Here is a 27550-nt window from a genome sequence, read left to right as displayed (position 1 = left end):
AAAGCATTCAAGGAGCATCAAGTAAATTAATGTAATGGAAACAAGGCCAGTTTTGTTTTATTGTTGCTGTCTTTGTTTTTCCTGGCTGCACATTTGTATTCCATTCCTTACTCTGTTCTGTTCAGTGCTTGGGGCAGAGGGAGTAGAGAAGGGATAGCGAATTCCCTAGACAAAGACTGGCAGATGGAGCCGAAGGGCTCCTGGGACACTAGTAGCAAGAGAAGCTGAATAGCAGAGTCGAAGGATGTTATTTTTAAAAGAGATGCACAATAGCTTTGTCAGCAGAATCTAGAAAAAACCAGACATACATATTGTTATTCTCTCTCTCTCTCTCTCTCTCTCTCTCTCTCTCTCTCTCTCTCTCTCTCTCTTTCTCTCTCTCACTCTCCCCCTCTCTTTCTGTTCCCACCCTGCTCTGCTCTTCACTGTCTTTTCCTATCTATGTAGTCACTTATGCATCTGTTTTTCTACCTATGTCTGACTCTCTCCATTCTTAGGTTCTGCTGATTCCAAGCAGTTAGATTTGTTGCAATCTTAAACACAATCAAGAGGAAATTAGCCTTCTTGAGAATTCATTTCTAGTTCTGTTTTTTCTTTTCTTTTCTTTCTTCTCTTTTTTTTCCTACTGTGGGAGGTATCTTTGCTGAAGAAATTAATTAAGACACATTAGAGAATAGGGGATAGATTTTATATAATCTTACTATAATCCCACCCTATTTGTCTTTGTATTGGAGGAGGAAAATGTGGCAACTTGATTATCTTATCCTTAATGATAATGCAGGGAGGGACTCACACAAGTATAAAAAGGATCTGTTCTGCTAGTTGCGAAAAGTCAGGCTCAGACTTCTAGCTTTGGTTCCAACTTTCTCTGTATGACCTGGAGGCAGATACTCTACCTCCTCTAGCTCTCAGTTTTCTAGTAGATGGAATGAGTGAAGGGGCTGGCATTGTCCGGGGCATGTCACAAAATCACCGTGACGACACTGAGTAAATATGACTGCTTCCATTTTTTGTGGGTTAGGGCAGTTCAGAGTGATTAGCTTATTTCAGCCCTACAGTGTTTATGTGTGGTAGAGATGGGGATTGGCCTTACCTTTGCTATATGTCAGAATCCTTACTCTGCAGTCCCCTTTACTGAATTTTAGAGAGCAAGTTTAGATTAACAGCTGATCACTATTGGATTGTGTTTTATTATATCTAGTTTGGCCACAATCATCGAGGGGTGGGAGCTTCTGAGAAGCTCTGAACCTGTATTTTTTTCCCTGCCTGAACTGCCCTGCACGCTACTGGTCACTGGAGTCCTCAGCTGGCTCAAACCCATCTTTAAATAATTGAATTATAATGGATTGATTTATTCTGGCTCTTTTGGTAGTATTTCACTATGTAAACTGTTTGCAGAAATAAACAAGGGATTTTAGAGCTTGGAAGGGGCTCAACATTTTGCTGTCCCTGAATTCAATAACTCCTTTTTCAAATAGTCAGCATCAAAGAAATTCAAGTCTTATTTCTCCTTGACCTGGGCTATTTCTAGTTGGGAAAATGTTGCTTGATAGTGTTTCAAGTGAGTACTGATTTCACAACTTGATTTAACTCAATTACTTGGGAATAAATCAACTCCTTAGAAGAAGAATATTTTTTTTTTAAAAAATTGACAATTATTTTAGAATGTACAAAGCATGTTTATGTTCATTTCCGATGAGAGTTCTGTGGTTACCCTGAGAAACTGTCCAGGCTGGAACTGTCTTGTCCATGTTACAGGTGAAGATCTAGTGGCTGAGAAACAAGGTTAGTTTTTAGTGTTACAGAGAGTACAAAGAACAGAAATCAAACCAAGTCTTTGGTCTTACAATCAATATCTTCTCCAGAGTGCCACTCTACTATTCTATAGCAAGTTTGAGAAGGGTGACCTAAATCAAGCGATATCTGTGCAGTGATTTACCGGAGACACTGAGATTTTCCCCGGTTATACAACTATTACCTGGATATAATTTTTATAGCACTGCCATCATTTTCAAAGTACTCTCCGATTTGGATGACAAATTATATGATAATCCTAGGATAATCCTTGAATAGGTACTACCTTTCAAGGAATCCTGAATCCTTCCAGACAGCTGCAGCTCTAATAACAGTATCGTATGGTAAGTGTTAAGGTGGTGATCGTAGTGAAATAGGCACTCACATACAGTGGGGAGTAGTTAGCTTTGCATAGAAGAGTTGATAAAATAGTTTAGAAGAGCTGCTATTAAAGTTACAGAAAGAATACAGAGTAATCTTTTTCAGGTGACCATATGTAGGTTTCTGCATGTGTTGCTCTATGTCAGTATTCTAATCCCTTTCTCTGATCTGAAGACTGGGTCCAGAGACAGAAAAAGACTTGTCTACCATGATCAATGAAATTTCAGAACTAGGGCCAAGGATTTAGCTCAGTTGCGTAAGGGCCTGCTTGGCAAACATGAGGTCATGAGTTCAATTCCTGGTTTTAAAAAAAGGGAATTTCAGAATTGGTACTGAATCCAGTTCATTTTTTTTTTATGCAAAACTGGCATTATCTTTGGAGTTGTATGAGCCCAGGTTTACAGCTACAAAGTTCTGTGATGTTCGTAATGTACTCATTGTTGGAAAGTGAAGGTCTGAACTCTGATCCCAGGTCTGACATAAATATACTGTGCGACCTTCTCAAGTTATTACAACTGTGTGGCGTCTCAAGTGGAGATTAAAATAGTAATTAAAGTAATGATGATACCTTCCTCTTGAGAAGGTTTTGAGGCTCACTTGGGGGTAATGAAGATGGATATGTTTGTGAACTTTTGTGTATGTATGTGGCAAAAAAATTCTTAACATATTTTAAGTTTATAGTATAATGTAGTTAATTATAAGCATAATGTTGTATAGCAGTTATTTAGAGCTTTTTCTTTGTGTATAATTACAACTATTGAACAGTTAATGCTCATTTTCCCTCCCTTCAGAGTCTGGGAAACTTCACTTTACTTTCATGATCTGTGAGTTTCATAACTTTAGATACATTGCCTAAGTGGAACCATGCAGGATTTGTTCTTCTGTAACTGGCTTATTTTTATTTGTATGATGTCTACCCATGTCATTCCATATGACATGGTTTCCCTTTTTTAAAAAAAGGCTAATGAATATTCCGTTGTGACTAATGAGGATGAGTTTGACAAGGCTGGTGGATTTGGTGATCAAATCTCATAGCTGCTAATGATGCTGAAGGCCAAGAAACAAGTATTCATCAACTCTCTGTCTCTCTCTCTGTCTCTCTCTGTCTCTCTCTTTCTCTGTTCCTCTCTTGTAGATGAACCCAGCCGTTGCTATTTTCATGATGGAGATGGAGTATGCGAAGAATTTGAACAACAGACTAGTATTAAAGACTGTGGTGTCTACACACCCCAAGGATTCCTGGATCAGTGGGCATCCAATGCTTCAGTGTCCCATCAAGACCAGCAATGCCCAGGCTGGGTCATCATCGGGCAGCCGGCAGCATCCCAGGTAAGGTTCTGGCTTTGTGCAACACTTCTTGCTGATGTTCTGATCTTTGCTGTGCCCCTTAAGTTCCTCAGTTCACTTGCAATGCCATAGGATGTGGCCACTTGAACACATCTTTAACCAAATGCAGTGTCAGTGTTTATAAAGGGTTACACAGGCAACGGCCTAGTGGAGGAGCCATTAGCATCACAGGGGTGATATCTGTCTTCCCATTTCCCTACCTGGTAATTCATATGTAGGAAAGGATTCCATTTCGGCTGTATCACTAGAATTCAATAGAGGTGAGAACAAATTAATCTAGGAAGTCTTCCTTTTTTTTTTTTATATTGAGGATGCCCAGTTGTATGCTTCATGCATTCATGACAATTCTATTGTGAATCCACTGCATGGTTTTGGAGTAGTCCTCCCACCTATTTGGGCCCCATCTTCCCATCTTTAAAATAATAACTAGTTGAGGGTGGTGATCTCCAAGGACTTTCTCAGTTTTAAGAAGCTATGAGTCATTCCTCAGTCCCCTTATGCTCTATTTATGTGCCATGTTTCTCTCCCAGGAGACTCACAACCTAGTTGAGGCAGTGAGAGTTTCGGGGCCACTAGAGCTTGTATGATTCTAGGCATGGCTTTGCTGTCCCCAGAGCCGCCGTTCCAATTATCCTGCAGAGTAAGCACCTGTCTTCTTCCGAGACTTCTATTTCCCAGAGTTGTGACTCAGTGCTTCTGACTGCCCAACCTAGTGGTCATTTCTAAGGCCAACCTGCCTTCTTGCCTTGCAGAGGAACTGTGTTTGCTGGACAGTCCTCTCTTAATATTGCTCCCTCAATTCAGGTGCAGTAGAGTAGGCCTGGTTTCTAGATGAAGAAAAATCTAATTGTCTGCTCGGACTCAGTGAATAATCACTGGGTACAGTATAGGGAAGGATGACTTCATTTATTAGAACGCTCATAAATTTCATCAGAGCTTCATTTCCGAACTCCCTGCAGAATGTGTAAAGAAATGGAAACATCATGTTTCCTGGTGCCTCTCTTGTTTACCACCACCTGAATGAATGAATGAATGAATGAATGAATGATACTTGCAAGAATAAGAGAACAGAATTCATCTTCTTCCCCTACCATCTCCAGACTTTGTGAACTCATCCTCATGCTTACCTGTCACATTAAACTCTAAACATTTGTTTGTCCACCTGGCTCCCCCACTAGGCCATTAGTTTTTTGAGAATATATTCAAGTTTCATTCCTCTTTGTCCCTTCATCTTTAAGGACAGGATCTAAATAAGATCAGATACTTAGGATATGTCAGGATCCTGAACTGAAGATACACATGAGCGTGCACACACACGCGTGCATACACACACACATATTTCTACATGCACAGACATGGCTTCTCTGTTACACAGAATGTACAACAGTTTCAAATTCAACACCAACATTCAGTAATGTTTAAAAAACATTGCTCAAATTAGAGTATTAAGAATATACACAGCACCTCACATGACTGAAAGTGAAGGGAGTAACTGTGCTTAAACATCATCCAAAGTTTATTGCTACTGTTGTGAATAAAAAGGAGAATTTTCTAGTTTTTGCATTTGAAAAAAGGCTTCATAGAGCAGTTTTTCCAATCCTGTAAGGAGAGGGCTGTCAGGAATTATGGGTGATTATCTCTTCCTAAACAAAAATCCAATTTTAAAAAATCATTATAAATACTAGCTGTTCAATCTACAAAGAGGAGATGAGGAAACAAAATCATCCTATTGAATTATTCATTGTAACCAATTTTATTTTAATGAAATCGACTAGGTTCCATTACTCTGGGCTTGGACATAATCTTTGTTACAAGGAGACTTCAGCTGTAACTAAATTTACCATAATGAGATCAGCTCACTGGAGAATACAGGGTCAAGGGTGGGATATGTGCGGAGCCTAGGTCCAGGGAGCAAGGGAGGGACCACAGAGGGCAGCCTGGAGGGCACAACCAAAGTCTCCTGGATTCCTTGCAGGGAAGCAAATGTCTTGAATTTATTTCCTTACCATCATGCACATGCATGAACACACACATGTGCATTAACTCATACATATGTACAAACACCCACTCACATGCATACACTCTCACACACACAGTCACATGCATGCAGATGCTGTCAGACATTTTCACACACACACACACACACACACACACACACACACACACACACGTCGTGCAGCCTGTGCAGATCCAGGTAAAGGCAATATCTGAAGTAGAAATTTAGCTCCATTCTGACAGCAGAGAGGAAGAATAAAGCATGATTCTGGCCATCATTGCCTGCAAAGTGATTAGAAGAGACTGGTAGTTAATTTTCACCCTTCAGGGTGAGAGTGTTAGCAGCATGAAAGAAGCAACTGAAGGAACTGGGAGGTCCTCAGAAATCTGGTTTAAGAGTAACATGACAATGAACACAATGTGCCCATGATTTTCTCCAGTAAAATTCTCTTTCTTACTATCTCTTTGTGTCTGTCTGTGTCTTCTGTATCTCTTCTCTCTCTTTCTAACACACACACACACACACACACACACACACACACACACACACATATTCATACATGAGTGGGCCACAGAGGATGTCAATTCCAAAGAGTGACTGAAGCAGATAAAGCCCACCAGCCACTTTCACACACCTTACAGCCAAGGTGAGAGCCAAGGTGTTATCTTCCTTGGAGAATATGAGGACCACCATGCTTCTGGCCTAGGCTAAGAGTTATGAAAAAGCGGGAAGTAGCTTCATGTCTGAAACTTTACTTGAAACTTTACTTTTCAAATGCAAAGCAAATGAGAGTCCCACATGGACAGAGAGTTCTGGAGGTCATGATGAGGCAAACCTAAGGTGCTGCCATCTTCCTGGAAAAGATTCATAATCACTACTGGCATTTTTCATTCTGGGCTGCCCTGTCACACTGATTCTACCCAATGGTCCCTTTGTTTAACTGGGACACTTCTTTAATTTTCAGAATGGTAAAGTGACAACAGTGGCTCCCATTTTTTCTGTTTTCCATTTGACCCCGCTCTATTTTTCTTACTTGAAAAATGATAAATGCAAGTATTTATTGCAGATTTGTGGCTAAATTTGTGCTAGAGCTTAGAAAATAAACCAATGAAGTATAAAACCTAGACCTTACCTCAGTCACTATGCAAGATGGAGGCATGACAATTCTATCTAGATGTGCAGCCTTTTTACAGTAAATTTTCATCCTCAGTGCCTAACAGGTAGCACTTTGTGCCATAGAAGCCCAGAATGCTGATTCAAATTTATTTTTATTTTGCGAAAGTCTACTACCTCCTGTGGTTTCAGTCCTTCTTACCCATTCTTATCAAACAGGATTCCCAAGATTGGTTAGAGTAAAGCTAATCCTAAACATTGGGTCTCATATGCAAACAGTATCAGGAATATCAAAACTTTCTAGTTTTGTAAGTTGGACTGAACATCCTATAACAAGAGACATTCTTTGGATATTTTGGCCATTTACCTTCCTGGTCCAGCTGGAATGAGGAGTTCCTGAGATAGAACAAAAATGGAAATAAATTGAAACAATCAAGTTATCTATCTTCTGGGAACCTCAAAAATAGTTTAAGGGCTTGCAAAGATCTTGTCTTGTTCTTATTTTGTTTCCATATTTTGCATTTCTCTAATACTTTACACCAAAGGCTGCCAAAGAGGGATGCAGCTATCTCTCCTCCTTCTCTCACCACTAACATTTCCAACAAAGCACATTTTCTCCTTCTCAGACTGGCACCTTCCCTTTTATGCAATGACCTGAAGAAGAGATAGAGATACTAAAACTATCTGAAATTTACAGTACCCTTTTAGGGATTACAGACCTTCAGTCAACTAGCCAGTTTACTCAGTTAATCTTTTGAAGGTAAAATTTAGACTAACCATTTCCAGGGCAGTCGTTTGAAGGTCAAAATAAAGAAAGCCTTTCTAAGGATATGACATATCGGAATGGAATGGAGCAGTGGGCTCCCCATCACTATTCAGGCTGTGCTGCTGACCCTATGGAAGGTTCCTATGTTAGAAGGCAGGTGAGATTCAGAAACTGCCTCTCTTTGAAATTCATTCTCTGACTTTATATTCTCTTAACCCACTGTTGGGTTTATCAGTCCTTTGCCACTCTTCTTTGAGTCACTATTATTTATTCCTTGAAGTGTCCATAATTCCTTGTGTCTATTAAAATACATGCCATAAATTGTCTTCTGTTACAATAGTCTATGGATTAATTAATCCACTCATTTGATTAAATGTAATTATATTTCAGTTGTGTACTGAGGGATATTTGTGAGAGAGCATGGGCTACATCAGGAAGACCTGGCCTTGCTTTCTTAATTCCTATTCTTTTGGGGGGAGCATTGAGTTATTAATCCCTTTGGAGATCTTCACACCCACCTTTGGAAAGTGGGAATGATAACATCTCCCCAGTGGAGATTAAGGATGTAGAGAAAACAATTCATGCTGGGTATTTGCATTTATTGGATGTTATAAATAGCATTTCCCTGCCTCATTCATTTTAGCCTCCTTTGTTACCTTTGATCCAGGGGTAACCGCAGTGACCAACACAATAATCTCTCAACATTCTATTGAGTTAAACATAGTTGCATCAACAAATATTTGCCACGTATTCAGACTGGTACTTTGGAAAACAGAATTTTCCTTTTGCTGCCGTCAAATAGCTTTCTATTTCATTAGAAGGGTGCATCCAACTAAAAACAGTAGCCAAAGACCTAGGAGTGTGAGATCCAGAGGGAGTTTCCCTAAAGAAGAAAACACACAGATATCAACCCAGCTTACTCAGCCAACAGGGATGAGAGCCAGGGTATTGGATGGAAAAAAAATATTTTGCCCACTTTCAGAAGATCCCGGACAAATTATAAAAATAACATTTACCAAGTTCCTCTGGGCTATGCACCAAATTCCTTGAATCTTACTAAAGCTACTACAGAAATAGGAACCAATGTTCTCGTTTTACAGATTAGGCCACTAGGACTCAGAAAGAGTGGAGGGACTTACTATGAGTTTCAGCCCTGGAGGGGCAGAAGCAGATGCAGGCCACTGTGTTTCTAATAGGAGTGTACATACAGGAGGACTAGGTAACTCATACCTGCTTCAGCAACTGACACATGATGACAGCCGAAGAGCTGGAGATTTTTGTGGGGATATTTTGTATGGTGCACACATTGCAGGAATACCATGGAGAAAGTGGAAGTTCCCTGTCTTGATTATCCAGATAGTATTCTATGGTTTCCACCTGGCTGCTGAGATAGCCGACCTTTTTTCCTCATTTTTTCAGGCTGAGCATTTCCCTCCAGACACTCTTCTCAAATGAGTACAGTATATGGAAATATAGAAGGAACACAAAAAGTACTTTCAATCTTAAGCTGTAACTCTACATGTAAAACAGATTCCTTAGATTTTGGAATGTATGCCTAATTACTGTAGAAACATGAAAGGAAAAAAAAAAAGAAAAGCACAAATAGGATAATTGTAGATTGAAGAATAAACTGTGTTCAATTTATGGTTTTGTCACAAGCCATGAACTATACACAGAAAACCTTGAAGTGCTAGTTAGAGAGAATCACAAGATGTATGCATTCCTTGATGGTCACTGAGTCTGAGCCAGAAGAGCTGTGGTCATCTGTGTCGCCTTAACCCTTGCCCCAGAGCAAGGAGCTAGATACCACCATGCTTTCTGGACACGAGGTTAGGAAGCTTTTCTGTGTGTACTTATTATACATTGTAAGAAGTGTCTTAGTGGAGGAACACAGAAAAGGGCATGAGAAGATGTCCTACAGAAGTGACTGCTAAGCTGGGAATAGAAGGATATTATGAGCTATAGGATGGGATAGATAGTAAGAACACACTAGAGATAGAGAAGAGAGAGAGAGAGAGAGAGAGAGAGAGAGAGAGAGAGAGAGAGAGAATCTACTAAGAAATAAAGTCAAAAAAGATGAGCCAGAAAAGGTGATCAGGGACACCCTGCCAAGTTATGGAATTTAGACACTATTATGAGGGACAGTGGGAGGTCTTCTGAGGTTTTAAGTAGGAGTTAATGTGGTCAGATATTCTTGGAAAAAAAGACAAGTGACACCTGCTGAGTACCTACTTACATGCCAGACCATGTGATAAGGAATTTGAAGCACATTATTTTCCATATACTTCACAACAATACACCTGAAAAGTCTTACTTCTCTCTCAACTTGAAGAAATACTTAAAGATATGAATTGCCTTTCCTATGACACTTTCTCTTACCTTTCTTATGCAGTACCTGCCTATTGGCACTGCATTAAAATAATGTAACTTGAAAATTTTGCATTGACAGACAATTCCCCAATGTTAATTAAAAAACCATCAATTTCAAAGTGCAGGGAAAAATCTTAGACACAACAGCCAGTACTGAGGTCACTATCCTAAGGGCTATCTGTTCCTTCCCACCTGCCTGTCTTGCCTTTACTAAAGCAGTTAACTCTTCTGATTAGCAAAATGGGACAACCTCACCAATGGTAGGGAAAGAAGGGAGGCAAAAGGAACACACTGAAATGTAGGAGCAGATTCCAAGTTGTTTTCTCAAATACTCAAGGGATCTGCTTTCTCCTGGTGGTTTCTGAATAATTTTTCAATAGCACATGTGCAAGTCATCTAAGGAAACAGAACAGAAAGTACCACGGTCTGTTACAGCCTGTCCCATTTGTTCAGGATACCCCCCCCCCGAAAAATATCCTTCCAGGAGAGTTGAAAACAGAGCCCACTGAGCTGGTCACTTTAAATACCCCTAAAGCTTGTCTTGGAAACTTTGAGCCTTGAAGGAATTTACATCTACTGAACCTTACAGGGTCCAACAGACTGCCCTGATCCTTCTCTCATTGTTTCACTCATTTTTTCTTGTAACATCTACACAAGTCTGTAACTATCTAGACACCGGAATTCTAGCTGAATAATTTTTAATAGAATGAGTTTTTAAGAAAAATAATGATGACTTGGTAACAGATCAGCTTGATTTTCAACTGGAGGGCCCATCATTTCTTTCTGTGTGATGTGGGTAAGATCTGCCCTGAGAGGGAAAGGTAGTAACATCTACATGGCAGGTACTTGTCAAGGATGAGATAGCTGATTCAGATTTGAGGTTTTCCTTCTGGCTAAAACTGAAAGATAGTTTTACAGACATAATTCTACCTCCCTGTGGAGTTTTGGCAAGTGAGGAACAAATCCAATTAGAGACATGTGGATTTTTTTTAAAGAGTAGTCTTTTGGACACAGAAACAAAATGATGTGGGCAGAGAGATTTAAGTTAGTTTCTTAATCTTACTTTACTTAAAATTTCACTTTGATTAAACAAATTCTCTGAACCTCTCAGTTCCCCAACTGTTACAAAATGATTCTGACATTGAGACCAAAATCAGTAAAGTCTTATTGTGAAACCATTTTGTCCAAAACATCATTAGACATTGGGGTAAACAACATCACTACTGTCCTTCAGGCAGAATGCACTAACTCTTGGAACGAGGGGACACTGAACCTAGTTCTTACAAGCCACGACTGATATTGGCAAGGCTATTGGCAAAGCCCTGTGATAACTGCAGAAAACTTTAAAGGGATGTACTTTGACAGAAAGGGTGAGCCTGATAAGGAGGTGATCTATGGAATTGCTTTGATTTTCAGTGGATATTTGGGAAAACAAAAAAAAAACTGTGGTGTGACCATACTGTTGTGTAGAAGAAACATAAACTATCCACCTGATTTGAGTACTATTCCTTATCAACCAACTGTGTGACACTTGGCAAATGACTGAGTTTTGTGCATCAGTGCAATAGGTCTGCTATCACTGTGTGGAATGGTCATGAGAATCTCATGACCTAACATATGTCAAGTATAGAGTACAAGGGGGCTGATTCATGCCAGTTCATATGCCAGCAGAAGTAAGTTATCTGTGAATTCACTGAAGCTGGAGGAAGAGTAAGGCTTTGTAAGAGAAGACAGCAATGGAGAGGTGGTTCTTGCCTTTGTATACATTCGCTAAAATGCATACTGATTGGTCAGAGAAGGTGCCATGTGGGCACGGAAGGCATGACTTAGAGAATGAGCTCATTTCTCACTTGCCAGTGGACTTTTGACTTGAAGCCCAAGAATAAGCAGGATTTTGTGGCTTGGGGCCATGTCCACTGGCCACATCCACTAGTTCTCTGCAGAAAGCTGGCATGCCCTACCAAACATTTCCTGGACCATCTTGGAAGCTGCCTTTGTTTTCCTATTCTCTTGAGCCTGGCTTATGCCCACCTCAGTGGCTTTGTTCTCTATGTGCACCTCTCTTAATCTTAGCTTCAGGACCAGATATTTCCTTTCACCCTGTTATTGGTTCATGCATCCTTAAGACTCTTTTGCACATTTTTCTTTCTTTTTATTCTCCCTCTCTTTCTTCCTTTCCCTCTCTCTCTCTCTCTCTCTCTCTCTCTCTCTCTCTCTCTCTCTCTCGTCTCTCTGGCTACGTTCGCTCTATTGCATTGTTTTAAGTGGGGTCACCGGCTTGTAGCCAGTGTACCCTTTGCTGTGTAATTTAGTTTCATGTCCTGTACCCAAGAAACATGTAAAAAATGTAAACAGTGATCACTCTCTGGGGTTGTAATGCACTTAGGAAGCAAGAGCCAGTCAAGCTTGCTGAGCCCGCTGCTTTGACTGTATTGAATTTGGTCCCCCAAGCCACATGTTCATTTCACTAGTCTGAAAGTAAACTTTCTCAAGCCAGGCCCAAAGGGTGGGGGGTGAGCAGAATTTGGGTTTGGCTGTACACAGAGGATTTTGTTTTTGTTTGTGTTCACTTGTTTGTGTTTGTTTTTTTTAGTCCTTCTACTTCCTGCCTTCTATCCTTGCCCTGTCTTTTAAAATTAGCCTGGATGTAGAACCAGATTATACAGGGGCTTCTGCCTCTCCTTCCATCCCATGCATGAATTTCTTAAAATTGTCTACTTCTTCAGTCGGGCCTAAGGACCAACAAACCCTGTATACATTTGTTCCCGCTCATTTTCCAAGAAAAAATGGACTCAAAGAGGCCTATGAGAGGTACCTCTGCTCATCAGCACACATCTGCATTTAGCAATTCAATAAAGACTTCACTGGGCCTCCTGCTTGCCCTGGGACCTTTCCCCAAACTGGACCTTGATATGCAGTAGGTGGAAGGAGACACTTGACTGATGTCTGCCCTTCCCTCTCTTCTGAGAAAGAGGCCTCTGGAAAAGGTATACAATTGGAAGAAATCTGATTTGCCAGCCAGTACTGCTTTTGGGAATATGGATACCATCTGGGTAAAGCCCATGTCTGCAGTACAGCCATATGGCAGCATGAGGTCCAGGAAGGAAACAGCAGTGCAAGGTGACAAAATGACACCGCAAAATGACATGCGCCAGGGAGCTATGATCAGGGGTTGTGTTCTAAAGATGATTAACTGAGATTGGGAGGATCCCATAATATTACCCATATAAAGTACTTAGGACATTACTAGCACAAAGGGAATGCTCCTTGAATTAACCCATCAAATTGAATCCTTATAAATCCTATTAATTTCTTGAAATATAGTTTGCTAATATTTTACTTTGTTAATTATAATGGCTTTGTATTACTTTTGATCTATCAAAGGACATGTTCTTCCTTATTGCTGTCCCCCTCCAAAAATATGCTCAATATATTTGCACATTTATAATATTCATGTCATGTATTTTAGAACCCATCTGTCGTTATCTGTTGAAATTTCTTGGGCAGTATAATACTAAATGTTTATTAGCAACCTATGGCAACTGTGTGCCTGTATCATAGATAAGGAGGCAAAGACCACAAAGCATCCTACGATAGGTGGTAGAGTAGGAGTACCTCCAGTTCCCTCTGGGACCTAAACTCATGTATTTTTTACTATTCTTTTTTTTTTTTTTTTGTCAGTACCAGGGATTGAACTCACGACCATGCACTTACAAGGCAGGTGCTTATGCCACTGAGCTAAATCCTCAGTCCCTATTTTTTACTATTCTGCCTCATCTTTCCCAAAATGGCACTCCTCTTTCCAAGAATGAGGTGTGGTACACTCATTTTTTTGTGATGCAGTGTCTTACATCTTTAAAATCTGTATGAATGCTCATTGGAAGGTTTTTGCCCTTGGAATACATTCTCTGTCATCCACAAGAAATAATGGTCTCGCTATTTGCTCACCCCTGAAGCTTTAAGTATAGTGCTCCATTACCTATAAAATCTCATAGCCTTAGCTGCGCAGATCAGTGCCCAGGAGGAGCTTTTGTTTGCAGCCCATTGCCTAGGGAGTAGGTTCCAGGCAAAATTGCTGACTTGGGATCCCCATACATGCCTTGAGGTTTTTCCTACCTCCCGCCTGGAAACAGCGTAATCACTCTCCCACCTTTTTATCCTTTTCCCGCCTCCAGGATCCAGATCAAAGGGCTTCTCTTCCATACTTCCCAGCCTGCACAGATTTCACTCTTCAGATGTCTCCTAACATTTCTGCTGCTATCTGACCATGCAGGGCAAAAGCTGCTGGCTAGCCCTCTAGTTTGCATTCCTGTTGTCTTTAGATTTCTATGCAAAATGAAAAGTGAACAACTGAACTTTGGGACTCCATATTCTACCTTTAGGGATTTTCAGTGCCTCGCACAGGATTTATTACCTGAAGAGTACTCAGTTCTGATTTGTTGAATGATGCTTTCAGGAATAATATCTGCTGAGTGATATCTCCTTTATAATTAGATTACATATACAAATAATATTGATAAATGTTGTCATATTTTCTGATAACAATTTCCTGTTAATATCATGGGTGACCAGAGTAGTAGGGTCTTTCTTATTTGCAGGACTAATCCATTGTATGAAAATGGGGTAATTGACCCTGCCTGAATCAGAAGAAGAAGAAACCCTCAAAAGCCATCATGAATTATGGCTTCATGCTCTTTTTGCTGCTATCGTGGCTTTGAGATTCTGCCTTCACCTTCAGAATATTAACTGCCCATGCTACAGGTTTCCTTTGTCACTATTGTAATGTCCTTCTTGCAGTGTCTTCCAACATTGGGTACATAGTAGGCCTGTGATAAATACACAAACATAAATCTTCCCTTTGCAAAGAAAGAAGGAACTAGGTTTTAGGAGGCTGTGTCCTCCAATAATGACCCTTTTACTACTTATTATTGTGGGAAAAAAACAGTGTGCCTGTAATTAACTTCCTACAGGAATGAATGGAAATATTTGAGCTGCCTTTTTTAGCCCTCAGAAAGTCTGGCAGCTAGGACCCTAGCACAACAGAGCACAAGGGATACGAGAAAAGAGGAGAAAGGACAAGTAGAGGAGAAAAGGAAGAACAGATATAGATGTAAAATGGAAGGGGGAAGCATAACCACACAATGGTAAAATTGACAACAAGAGTAACAGTAGTAATAAGAACTATTGATGGCCATGGGAGCACTGTGAGTGGCTTTCAGGTGATGGATCTATGTGAAGATCCACATTGCTTTTACACATGTAGAACTGACCACCACTGGACAAGTAGCTACTGAAATTTTCACTGCTTCTCAAAAGAAAAAGCTGAGACCGACAAGGTTAATTCTACAGTTGACCCAGGCATGTGGCAGGGCAGTTTTGAATTTGAACTCTAGACTGTCACCTTATAAAGAAGAAAGACAGAAGAATGAAAGAAGCAGCTGTGAAAGCTGTGATTCTAGTGGATAGCTGCATCTCCATGCTCCTGTGTGCAAGGACCTTGGGAGCTCTTGACTCAGCCTTCCAGAGTAGGAAGTGGAGAAACAGATGTGGCAACAGGTTCAAGGTCATGTAGTCTGTGGACACCATAAGCTGAGGTCCCCACTCATGTTTTTTGAACTGGAAAAGTGTGTGATTTCCACTGCTCAGTGGAAGGGTACGGAAAGTGATGGGTGGGTGTGGGGTGGTTGTGGAGGTCACACCGTGAGTCCCACAATATCCTGTTGTAGTTCTCAGGGACCTCACACAGCTGCTTGAACCCCCTGCCTTGCACATTTGTGTGCTCCCTGACCGAAGTTGCCACTGGAAAGAGACCTACTTCTCTGAGGATTGTGCTGCTTTGGTGGACACTTGTTATGCACAAGCCTCCAAATTGTGTGTTACAGTCACCATCTCTACCTCGGAAATTTGGACCATCAGGCCAAAGAAAAATGTCAACTTTTCCTAAAGCATGAAAGTCCTTGTTCAAACCAGAAGAACTGTAGGAGTCTGTGAACCATATAAGCAACTCTGCCTCTTGTTTCTTGCTTAAGAGAAACCACGCTAGCACAACCCAGCAAAGCCTTCTTCTCACAGAAGAGAACCAGTATTGCAGTGCTTGCAGCCTTACTTACCAGGCATACAGAGAATTAGAAAGTCCTGAGGTCTGCAGTGAAGAGGAAGACCCAGGAGCAAATGCACTGTGCGTCACCATCTTGGCACCTAATGGGATTCCCCATAAGTAATGTGGCTTGTACTTCATCTTCAGCCCAGGTTGCAACACACAGATCTTAATTTGGAAAACTGGAGAAGTGGAGAAACAGGGAGTGGGGAAGAAACAAATAACCTGGAAACTCCTTCTTTTATGAACTTGAGAAAGCCGTGTTCTTTCATGACACAAATGTTCTCAAGTGAAGAATCACCCCTCTGACCTTTCTTGAATACGTCAGTGTGGTCCAGACTGCCATTAGCACTGCTCATTTAATGACCAGGATGTGATTATGTTTTTCCTGATTAACCCCTGAACTTTTAGGGAATCCCAGAAAAAGACCAAGAAGAGGCAGAAGGCTTCCTAAGAACCTCCTGTAATCTGAAAGGCTTTGAGATGAGCAGTGGAGAGGTCCTGTTTGAGGGCTTACCTCTTGAGTTGATTGTGCTTCCCCAGCCCCATTCTAGAACCACATTAGAGCTAACTTGGTTTTTCTTCTCAGCTATCAGTGTCTAAATCTCAGACCAGCAGTTTTGGTGAGTGCAGACACAGAGGAGATAACATAACCTGATCCTGTAGTACAATGATGGCGTCTTGGTATTCTGGTCTAGAACTGGAATCATTTCAGTTTTCAACATGCTGGTCTAGAATGGGCAGTTTCTCTAGGGTGTGAAATACAATTTACTGCATTTCCAGATTCTTATCTAGAGCTGGGAGTGCCTCAGAAATTCCATCTACTGTAGACAGGAGTGCTGTGTTTCTAATGAGAGTTGAAGGTATATTCTGGGTAAAGCTAATTGTGTACTGCTGATCTGATCCTACCTACAGTGTTTCTGTATCCTGATCTAGAACTACTGGCTTCAATAATTGTTTTCAGTATAGAAAGAGAGATCTGAAAACATAGGAGGTTAGCAAATATATTTTTTTTAACTACTGTGCTAAGATCTGTGTTTACAGAAGGATTTGGCACCTCAACCTTCTTCTTTTCTAAAAGGGACATCAATTGTCCGAGTTCAGCTGTGGCCCAGTTTTTCTTCTTCTTTGGCCTTCATTTTCATTTTTTCCTCTCCAGAGCCCATTTGACATGAAAATTGTGAGTTTTAGGCCTGGCCTTCAGGCATTGATTGCTTCACCAACTAGCTCGCCCAGCACCCTCCGCTCTCTACAGGAACCTCAAACATAGATCCTACATTTTTCTACGAGTGTTTGCTTGCTTACTTCTCCGCCCTCCTGCCCCAGTGGATCTTGGAGCTATTTAAGAAAAGCGTACTTCTTTTTTTCCTCAAGAGATTCACCTTTTTGCTATAGTAAAAAACCTGCAACATCATTGAGGGTGGTGTTACACACTTGTAATCTCAGCAGTCTGGGAGGCTGAGGCAGAAGTATGCATGTTGCAGCCTAAGTTAGGCAGTTTAGTAACTTAATAAGACTTTATTTCCCAAAACAAAACAAAGTAAAACAAAAAAGGAGCTGCTGGGGATATAGCTCATTCAAAGTCTCTGGGTTCAACCCTCAGTAATAAATACACACTTATACACAAAGACACATACACAGAGAACCTAGCACATAAAAAGTGCTAAATAAATGTTTGCTGACTGAACAAATGAGGAAATGGATGAGGGATGAGTATAAGAAAAAGGTTTGGGATTCACCTGAGAAATACAAATGAGACCTGGATTCTTCCAAAAGAAACATAGGCCCTCTGGAAGCCCCCCACCCCTTGCCTCTCTGCCCGGGACCCTAGGGAAGGCCCTACATCCTACTCGCGCAACCCCGTCAGCATCTTACTCTTTGGAGGCGGCACATGTGCTGTGAAGTCACCAGCCCGACCATCTGGCCAGAGATCCCGTGTTCCTCCTCTGCTGCAGGAGATTACGTAAGCTGGACAGCAGCCTCCAGATGTTAGCAGTTTCTGCTCATTTTTTCCTCCCTTTTCAACAACAATAATAATAATTAAAACAAACACATGCCGCATCCTCCACCCACACCCCTGAAATTGCAAACAGGTGGCCCCAGATGCCCTTGCCCTTCCCTCTGAGGGCCTCATCCTGGGCCAGCCACCAGCCCTCTGCAAGGCCTGCCCTGTGCTGAGCCATACCACAGCACTAGCCGCCCTGTGGCCTGGCCTCTGAGCTCCAGAGAGAGACAGTCATGCCACAAGAAGTCCCAGAGCTGGGCTTTCCCTCTCCTCACCTCCCACCCCCAAAGCTGTGGCCTCCACCTTAAATGGATGTATTTTGGAGGACTAGGTGGCTTAAGAGATTAGTAATGAGATCCCAAGTCTTTCACTGCTGGGTCAGGAGTTCAGAGGCGGGCCTGGGTGACTGGTGAATGGCATAATTAGGGGACTGGGGAGCAGGCCTGGGGGGGGGCCCTGTGAAATGAGCCTGGACAGGCCTTTCATGGCAGCAGTTGTCAGCAGCACAAAAGCCCACCGCCACATCCGACACTAATCACTCTCTCTTGTTAGAGGATTTACTAGCTGGAGGAGCCTGAGCCCCTCCCGTCACCTCCCAAAACCAGTGTCTGGGGATGGGCTCAGACCAATGCCCTGCTATGCCCAGCTGTCCTGTCTGTAAAATGGGGAGATAGTGCCAACCCCGGGGCTGGAGATACCAGGACTAACATTTCCTGTAATATAAATTGAAGACAAGTAGCATTTTAATTATTACTGTCCCGGCTTTTGTGACTATTTGCTTTCTGCATCTGAAACTGGACCACGTCTTCCCTTCAGGATGGAAGAGTGGAGTTAATGGAGATGGAAGCATCTAGTTGTTTATCGTTACCAACATCCTCGTCTTTATGCTCATCATCTAGGCTGGGTGGCCTTCAGTGTGCCCATCTGTAGATAGAACTGGGAATAGGAGGTGGCTTTGGAGTCCCACACATGGGACACAGGCCCACTTCACCACACACCTTCTCCTGACAGGTGTGACACACAGTGTGGCTGGGCACACTGTGTCTTCTTCTGACCCCTGGCTCTGCATCCCAAGGGAGGTGAAGAGGAAGAGAGGAATGCAGATTTTCTGGGATATAAGGATTTTGTACTTGGAGCACAGATGCTGACCCACAAATGAGGGCAAAAGAAAACACTTTGGTTTTGCCACTTTTGTGGCTTCTACTATGAAGTGCTTCTTTAGCAGATGTTGAGATTCCCAGCTTGTCCCAAGATCAAATATCCTGAGCCTCTATCTGCAGAATTAAACAAATATACTGCCCAAGAATCAGTTCAGAACCGTTTTTTCTATAGGAAATTCAATAAACCTGTAAAAATGATAGTATTCAAAGAGCAGTGATATCTTACATGATTTCTGTGTTCCTTTCCCATTGGAAATCTAATTTTTCCTCTATGTTCATTTAGCCAGGCCACAACATGGGGCTTACACCCCAAATTCCAGCATTTCAGATTTTCAGGGAAGTACATCCAATGTCTAAGGAGTGGGCAATGTGTTAGGGGTAGGTCCTGGGGGGAAGTGAGGTGCTAATCAGCTCAGAACTCAGCTCCAAGGCTGGAGGGCATCCAATGCCAAGTTCTCTTATCTGAAAATGTCTCCTGGGTGAAAGCCTTGAGATCTGCTGCTATTTCCAAAACTCAGGAGGGAGGAAAGGAGGGAGGAGGCATCGCACTGTTCCTCACACCCACCCGGCACACAGGAAATGCTTCCTTGCTTGATTGTCTGTTCATGCCAAATAATAAATCCTGAAATTGAAAGAAAGACAATTCCTCCCTCCCCCTCCACTCTATCTCTTTAAGGCAGGCATCAAAGGGGAAGGCTGCTCTGGAAGCCTGGGGAAAGTGATAATTGTTTCTAATGGTTGGTAAAAGAAAGCCTAGCTCCCCCTCCTTCCTCTTTTTCCCCATTGTTATTAAGTGTGTAAAAAGGAGATCGGAGGAGGGGATTGCAGGTGTGTGTGTGTGTGTGTGTGCACACGCATGCTCAAGGACTGTGTTGTGTTTCTGTTAACCCTTGGTTACTTTTAAAGTTTGGTGGGTCAGTTTGGAGTAACAAGTAGAAGAGATAAGCAGGAAGAGGCATAACAATGAGCAAAAAAGCCAGGTAAAAGAGGTTTAGAGTACTCTGCAGACAGGGACAGAAGCCCAGTGCCTGGAGCTGAGAGTCATTATATGCATTCAAAGATATAAGGTATGTAAAGTATTATTACCAGATTGTTGTTTTATCCAACTAGTATTTGTTCGGTGCTTCCTTGCTGTTGATACTAAAGGTGGAACAGCAAACACCTGAGGCTGGGCTGCAGTGCCCTAACAGCCAAGTTCAAGCACTGCAAATAGCATTTATCTCCCAGGCCAGTTTGGTCCATGGACCACAGCTCCTGCAGTGCTTTGCTAAGATGGAGTCAGAGTCTAAGGTGAAGTGGGGAAGCATGTAGTGTTTAGTTATTGATGTCTGTCCTGGCAAAGGGACATGGTAGTGCTAGTGCCCCAGCTTTGCCTCACCTGAGCCAGTGGGCTTCACAGGCCATTGCAATTCCTGCCAGCTAGTGTTTTGTTTTGGGGTTTTTTGTTTGTTTGTTTGTTTGTTTTACTGGGAATAAGAATAATACTAATATCTTTCTCACAGGCTAGTTTTAAGGATATAATAAAACTGGCTCTGCGGCCCATTGTACTCACTATAGAATCATTATGGATACCAATTTTTATTGTTAAATTTATTGCACACCAATGGCATGTGCACCTGAGATGGTGGACTGTCCTGGGGCAGGGCTTTCCAGAGGCCAAGGATGAATACTGGGCCTTTCCTGATCCATGTGATTATTGTCATCATCTCTGCACATTGTTGTAGGACCATGGAGACCTGGGCTTCTAGGGTTCCTTGCATTAGCACATACAGCCTTGGAAAAACCACATCAGTTACATATTGCATTAGACTGAGAGAGAGAGAGAGAGAGAGAGAGAGAGAGAGAGAGAGAGAGAGAGAGAGAAATCAGCCACAGCCACTGCCCTTGCAGGGACAGACCTGAAACCACAATGTGAATGTCTTATGCAATGAGTTGGACCAAGCGTGTTTCAAAGGGCAAGCAATGGGGTGAGAAGACAGCAGGCTTTGAGTCAGGTCAGCTTAAATTTAACTCCTAAGCCTTGGTGGACTGACCAGTGCCTCACCAAACTCAAAGTCCTTGTTTTCTTGTTCATCAGATTTATCATGTAGGTGAAGTGAAATTGAAGCAGGCAACACTGGTACTGTGAGACTGGCTTTCAATGTGGATGCTTGTCACCTGTTCCAGGAGCGCACTGAGGAGGGAGCAAAGCTAGGTTTATTTCACAGAGGCAACTCTATGTCCCAGTGCCTTACAGTAATAGTTCGATCGACCACCTCCGAGCTTTTCCTCCCACCTCTGAGCTTTTTCTCCTTCAGTCTTTTGTATTCTGAGAGTTTGGTGGTTTATACCAAGTAACCAAGTTCTTCTGCTCAGCTGGCAGTCTTGCAATACTCAAGGAAGGACTTTGGCCCTGAACTGCAAGGCTGAGGTTAAGATGTGGCAAAAAGAGAAATATTGGGAAACATTCCCTGGCCTTGTGTACATGTATGTTCCCACTGCTCAGATGGGTGATATTGTCGGTGTGCAACCCTACTCTCATGCCTCTGTAACATTTCCTCTTATTCTGTGAGGCTCACTGCAAGACCCTCAGTGAGGAAAGAGGAAATTGGAGCAGATGGGTTAGAGGCTTGAGGAACACTTCTTCCCTTCCCTGATTGACAAAAGAGCATATGTATCTGTAAAACTGAAATTCAATAGAAACCTCATGGCATGCCTGTATGTGGGAAAATACCAGAACCCCCACACCCCCTGCTCTCCCTCCATCTTCCCCTTTTGTGTACATCGTGTGTGGGTGGAAGATAAACTGGATTTTAAAAACCCTTTGAAAGCAAGACATTGTTAACTACTCTAATTGAAAGCAGTCTTCTGCAAAGGAGAGGGATTTTGAGTCAGTGCTAGATGTAGTGAGTGGCAGTGCATGGAGTGGCCAGGAGTCCCCGCAGAGCTCTCTGCTTCTACAGACTGGACACCCAGGCACCCACAGCCATTTGGGGCCATTGCGGAACCCCGTAGATGACCGAATCTCCAGACAGCCTCTCACCTCTCCAGTGAGCTCTATTTCCCTACCCATCAAACATGAAGGCTGGAATCAGGATTTCCAAGCACCTTCCCAACTTCAACAACCAATGATCTCAAAACTATGGGTGAGGAACTTCCTTGCCTCTTTGGTAACACACAATTGCAGGTATACAAAATAAAAAAGAAAGTAAAAAAATGCATTTCTGGAATGACTATAATAAAATTTGATGTAACTTTTCTGGATGTCTTTGCCAGACAATTGAGAAATTGCCCTTCAGTTTCCAAATATCAGAGTCATGGGGCCCATGGGACTCAGAGTTCCACAGGATATTCACCTCCCAGACAGAAGTGGCTTATTTATTTATTTATTATTGCTTGCTGTGCTACCCTCATTTCATAGTCAGCATCCTCTTCTGTGGCATTCACTTGAAAGAGGCTGCTAAATCAAAACCTGGCAGAATGTCAAAAATGTGGAGCCCTCTGGAAATAAACTCAGTTCATTCTTTCTGCGAATGAGGAGGGTAAGGGTCAGAGAAATGAGCAGTCACATCAGGCTCACCTGGCTGCCCAAAACTCTTTCCACAATCCTGTGAAGACTTATTAAGGCCTGCTCTGCTCTGCTGAAACAGCTTCTGTTTTCAGGAGGCCCAGCAAAAAGAAATTCTGGGGGCTGGGGATTTAGCTCAGTGGCATAAGCGCCTGTCTTGCGAAGCAGACAGTCATGAGTTCAATCCCTGGTACCGATAAAAACGAAAAAGACCAAAAAAAAAAAAAAAAAAAAAAAAAAAAAAAAAAAAAAGAAAGAAAAAGAAATTCTGGGTCCCTCTTCTGTGTGCGCAGCATTTAACACTCATCCAGCACAATGCATGCATTGTCTTATTGGAGCCTCCCTGAAAGTGATGTGAGGAAGGCTCCTTCCACACTGGTAGTTAAGAGTGTGAGTTTGTGCTTGGACTTGAATCTCTATTCTACCACAAGCCAGGGACATGATTTTAGGCAAGTTGCTGGGCTTCAACTTCCTTATCTATAAAATGGGCATAACAGTACTTACTTCACAGGGTTGTTTCAAAATAGTATTCAGCATAGAATAACAACTGAATATGTGATGGTGCTGAGTTTTCCACTGAGCACCTTATTATTTCCTATGTGCTGGGAATTTTGCTGAGATTTATTTGAGGATAATAAAACTTACCTGGGAAGTCTTTAGATTTTGAGGGTTAGGAGTGGGCTCTAAACAAGTGTAACCTAACTTGACAAGTGCCGTAACCATGGTATATACACAGAGCTATATGGACACATAAGAAGGAACAATTAATTGTGGCTGGGGTTGAGTAAATGCTTTCAGAGAAGAGGTGATATTTGAGCCTTGCTTTGAAGTGTGTGTAGTATTTCACAGTGCAGGCACAAGACAGTGTGTCTCTGGGCCCAGGATCATGGATGTCCAGGGAGAAGGACATGCAAAGCCTGTCTGGTAGAAGGGAAGGGCGAGCAGCCGTGGTGAAACTGGTGAAAGAGAGCTCTCAAACGTCTTTGTGAGTTACGTCTAGGAAACTTGCTCTGCTGTGGACACAGGTAGTTGTGGGTGAGGAGTAACAGGGCAATGAAATGATTCTTTTTCACTTGGCAGATGGGAGTAAATGTGAAGAGATTGGAGGCAAAGAGGGTGGGAACCAATACCCTCTTCTCGATCCAAGGAAGCCACAGATTCAGCCAAACCTGGGGCACAATAGTGATGCTTTGTGATTGAGACACATGTGGAAGCAGAGAAAGGGACCAAGAAAGTGCCTCATCTCCTCAGCAGAAATAGGGAACTTAAAACGTACAGTGTAATTGTGAGGATTTGGTGATCCTGTGACTGTGAGCCCTGGGACGGACATTATTATTGTGGGTGTGTCTAAACTCCTGAGGTCCTTGGTAATCATTCAGTAAAGGACCACATTTCACATGTTGGAATCTGAGGTCAGAGAAATTATTTAATAAGTGAGACAAGCAGAATTAATCCAGGTCTTCAATTCCCATGGTTTTACTTGAAATAAGTACAAATGTCACTTAGAATGATGGAAGCCTAAAAGGATTCTTCAAAGTCAAGGAGGAAGGCATTCACTTGTCCCTTAGTTCTTACAGATGCTGGGGTAAGGGTGAGAAGAGGAAGGAGATTTGAGAGATGTGCAGATTAGGACGGAAAGGAGGTTGGGAGAGACAGCAGTCTCTGGAATGAGTTACATTAGAGACATCAGAGGAGTAGAGAGGAAAAAAGGAGAAAAAGAGGAGTTCAGGGTGATAGCAAGGAGAGCATGAGAGCACATTAAGGTGCCATGTGACTCTCCTGTGCCCTTCCCCACAACATATATAGTACAGTATTTATGGCTCAATAATGCTTTGCAGAGTTGGATTTTTCCCTTTTTTGGAAGGTACAAAAAAGTGAGTATATAAAAAGAAAGCATCCCTATAGAATCAGTCACCATGGGGTCACACCTGTACCTCAATAATCAACCTTGTGGCTTCAGAGGCTCTTGTTTTCCCAGGACTTTGGAGCCTGGCATGTCACAGCCCCACAATAAATGGCTTTTGAATGAGTAGATTTATGCACTGCCTGTAGTAGCAGGAGGCTGGTGAGCATTTCTCCCCACCACCCTGTCTTCCTTCACCTCCCCAGGAACACAGGTGACATTAAGATCTGCTAGGGCTTTGGGCAAAGGTTCAGATGCATTTGTTCATTCTTCTCTGATCTGCTTTGACTGTCCCGGGTCAGAATTGCAGGCAGCCTGAAATAAACACACAACCAAATTGAAAAACAGAAGAATAAAACAACAGCAGCATGTTCCTTTAAAGCTCTGTCTAGTGCTGATAGAGTCGACTAGATAAGAGGCAATCGTATTTAAGCAATAAGAAGGCTTTGTTCATGTTGGCGAATTCTCTGACCATGAATGCTTTCGATGCAGAGATAAGACCCCCAGCCTGCGCTCAGAGATGTACTCCGCCATGGTCTGCTGGGAGACCAGCAGCTAAGAACACAAGAGGAAAGCATTCCAAAATGATACATGTCGAATTGCTGGCCTGGATTTCAAATGCCATAGATAGTTTATGCAAAGTCTAGCACTGTTGTAAAGTGTAACAGAATCCACTGGCAGCTCTGCCAAAGCCCAGTCCCAGTTGTTTTTTAGAAAAATAAATAAACTTGAAAACGTCTTCCAATCCATTAAAGCGGCTGTGTTTTTATCCTCAGCCTCCTCAGTATTAGGCTTCTAGTGAGTTGAACGACTGAATCTGCGCCCAATTCCTGGACAATGGGATAGCTGATTCTTGGCATCTTTAATGCTCTTTAATAAATAGCCTCTGCTATAATATTGCATCCCCAGGATCTACCATTTCCCACAATCAGCATGAGGACAACTTTGAAATTAATGAGTTTTACTTTTGACTTAGCAAAGGAGCTCTAATCTAAAATGAAGTACTATAAGGAAGCTCAATAAATAAATGGAGGAGTAGAGATGTTCTGATTGAAACAGTGGAGTGGAAACTACAGATACTGTTTCACATCCTCAACCAACATCTCCATGGACCCTATGACCTGTGGAAGATACCTTGACAATCTCCGACAAATAGAACATTCAAACATGCATGATGAATTGAGATCCAACTTATTCATAATTACGCTTCAAAGTCACAGAAGCCAGAACCATTTCTGCTTAATCCAAGGCTTCTCACTACTACAGAACTCTCTCTAGGAACATTTGGTCATGTTCCACAATTGGCTAAGCAGTTTATCTTCCTCTCTTGGAGGTATCAAAAATGAGTTGATGAACATGTTTAAAATGAAGGGAAATTGGGTGAAGGGTAAATGGGGCTTTCTGTATTTTCCCTCAGCTTTGCAATAAATATAAAATTACTCCAAAAATAGTTTATTGAAAAATGGAAGCACTGGTGCTTGCAATTGTAGTACATGAGGAAGCAATGTTTTAGATGGACGTTAAATAGTACCACACAGTTGTAAAGAAAATTGTCACTTGGTGTCATCTGAGAGTACTGAGGAGCCAGAATCCTGCCAGGAAGGGATACAGAGAGGAGTGAATGTAAAGAATGTATACTCAGCATGTTGGTGATCCCAAAAGCAAAATCGTACGGCTGTTACAGAAGGTTCAGACCTAGTCCAATTCCTTGCAGCCTACTGTACAGGAAAAAGCATTTTTAGGGGAACCGATGATTTTACATATATACTTAATGAATGTATAAGCCAATAATTTACACTTGGGATTTGTTTCTTTGAAGAGATTAGTCTTACTGTATTACCCAAGTTGGCTTCAAACACTTAGGTTCATGTGGTCCTCCTGCCTTATTCTTCCAGTGCCTGTGACTAATACATATGCAACATCAGGCCTGAGTTGGAGAAAAAAAATTTTTTACATTCATAAAATTACATAAAGTAATGTTAACTAAAGCATATATGTTTATAAAGTATATGTATTATATAACAAATCCACTCATTATCATCACTTGGCAAACAAGGCAAATTTTATTAAATTATATCTAGACTTTTTTTGTAAAACACAAATGCAGCAGATAAACTGAAATCTCAATTGTTCCCAGTGTCTAGTACCATTCCCCTTCCTTGATATGCAGTGGCAACTGCCACCATGAATGTGATATGCATCCTTCTAAGGTATTCCACATGAATCCCTGGGCAATATATAGTTTTCCTTTGTGCAGTTTTTGCAAATTACATTACTATGAACTTTTCCACTTATTCTTTATTTCTTTTTTCACTCAATTCCAAATCTTTGCCATATCTCTACATTGATGTCTTTGAATAAACAGTAGGTCTCCCAACTTGACTAGCTGAAGCTCATGCTATCCCAGGGTTCCATGCTGTAGTATCATTTTTATATATAAATCAGTTAAGTGATCTTAACATTCTTTTGTCCTTGTAATTCTTTTTATTTTATTTTTATTTTTTTATTATTTAAAGAGAAAAAAAAGAAAAGAAATTTAAAAAAACAAAGCAGTAAAAGGGTACAAATAATACAGAATTTCAAGAAAAAAAATACAGTAAGATATCACTAGTTAATAGGGTACATATTGTCATCTTTGAGTTAGTTGTTCAAATTATAAAATTAAAGCATGTAAAGTGAACATTCATACAATGAGATTGCACACAATGCTGATCAATGATCCAATAAAAGTTCAGTAATATGGATTTCCATCCTACATATTCAAACATACATGCAGTTATATCCCTTAGACCATCTTCCTTTCCTCTCTTTTTAATAACAATTACACTTATTGGGTTTTTTTACTCCCACAATTCTTATTATTTTTTGGAGAGAATAAAACCTAACATGGCTAAACAAAACAGAGTTGGTTAGAACAAAAGGATGGGCATAGTACATGATGTAAAAATAGGATATCAGGTGATCTAAAGTGGTTACCATTGTGCCTCTTGCTATTTTTTTTAAAAGTTGCCTATATCATCAGGTATAATAGAATTGATCAAAACAGTACAGAACAAGACCAATAAAACCTA

At 41.5% G+C, this 27550-nt stretch overlaps 1 protein-coding gene across 1 annotated transcript in view; it reads left to right on the top strand.

Annotated features, from left to right (window-relative positions):
- Pappa (pappalysin 1) overlaps positions 1–27550 on the top strand; it is a 228108-nt gene that overhangs the window by 132039 nt on the left and 68519 nt on the right. The window contains exon 10 of the mRNA XM_003479141.4: positions 3311–3504. Within this exon, the coding sequence (XP_003479189.2) occupies positions 3311–3504 (194 nt within the window). The remainder of the gene's footprint in view (positions 1–3310; positions 3505–27550) is intronic.

This window comes from Cavia porcellus, unplaced genomic scaffold (assembly GCF_034190915.1).
Source record: "Cavia porcellus strain 051 isolate PalLab524CR breed Dunkin Hartley unplaced genomic scaffold, mCavPor4.1 scaffold_1, whole genome shotgun sequence".
In the NCBI taxonomy this organism is placed as follows: Eukaryota; Metazoa; Chordata; class Mammalia; order Rodentia; family Caviidae; genus Cavia; species Cavia porcellus.
Note: the sequence above shows the minus strand (reverse complement) of the source record. Positions and strands in the feature narration are given on the sequence as shown.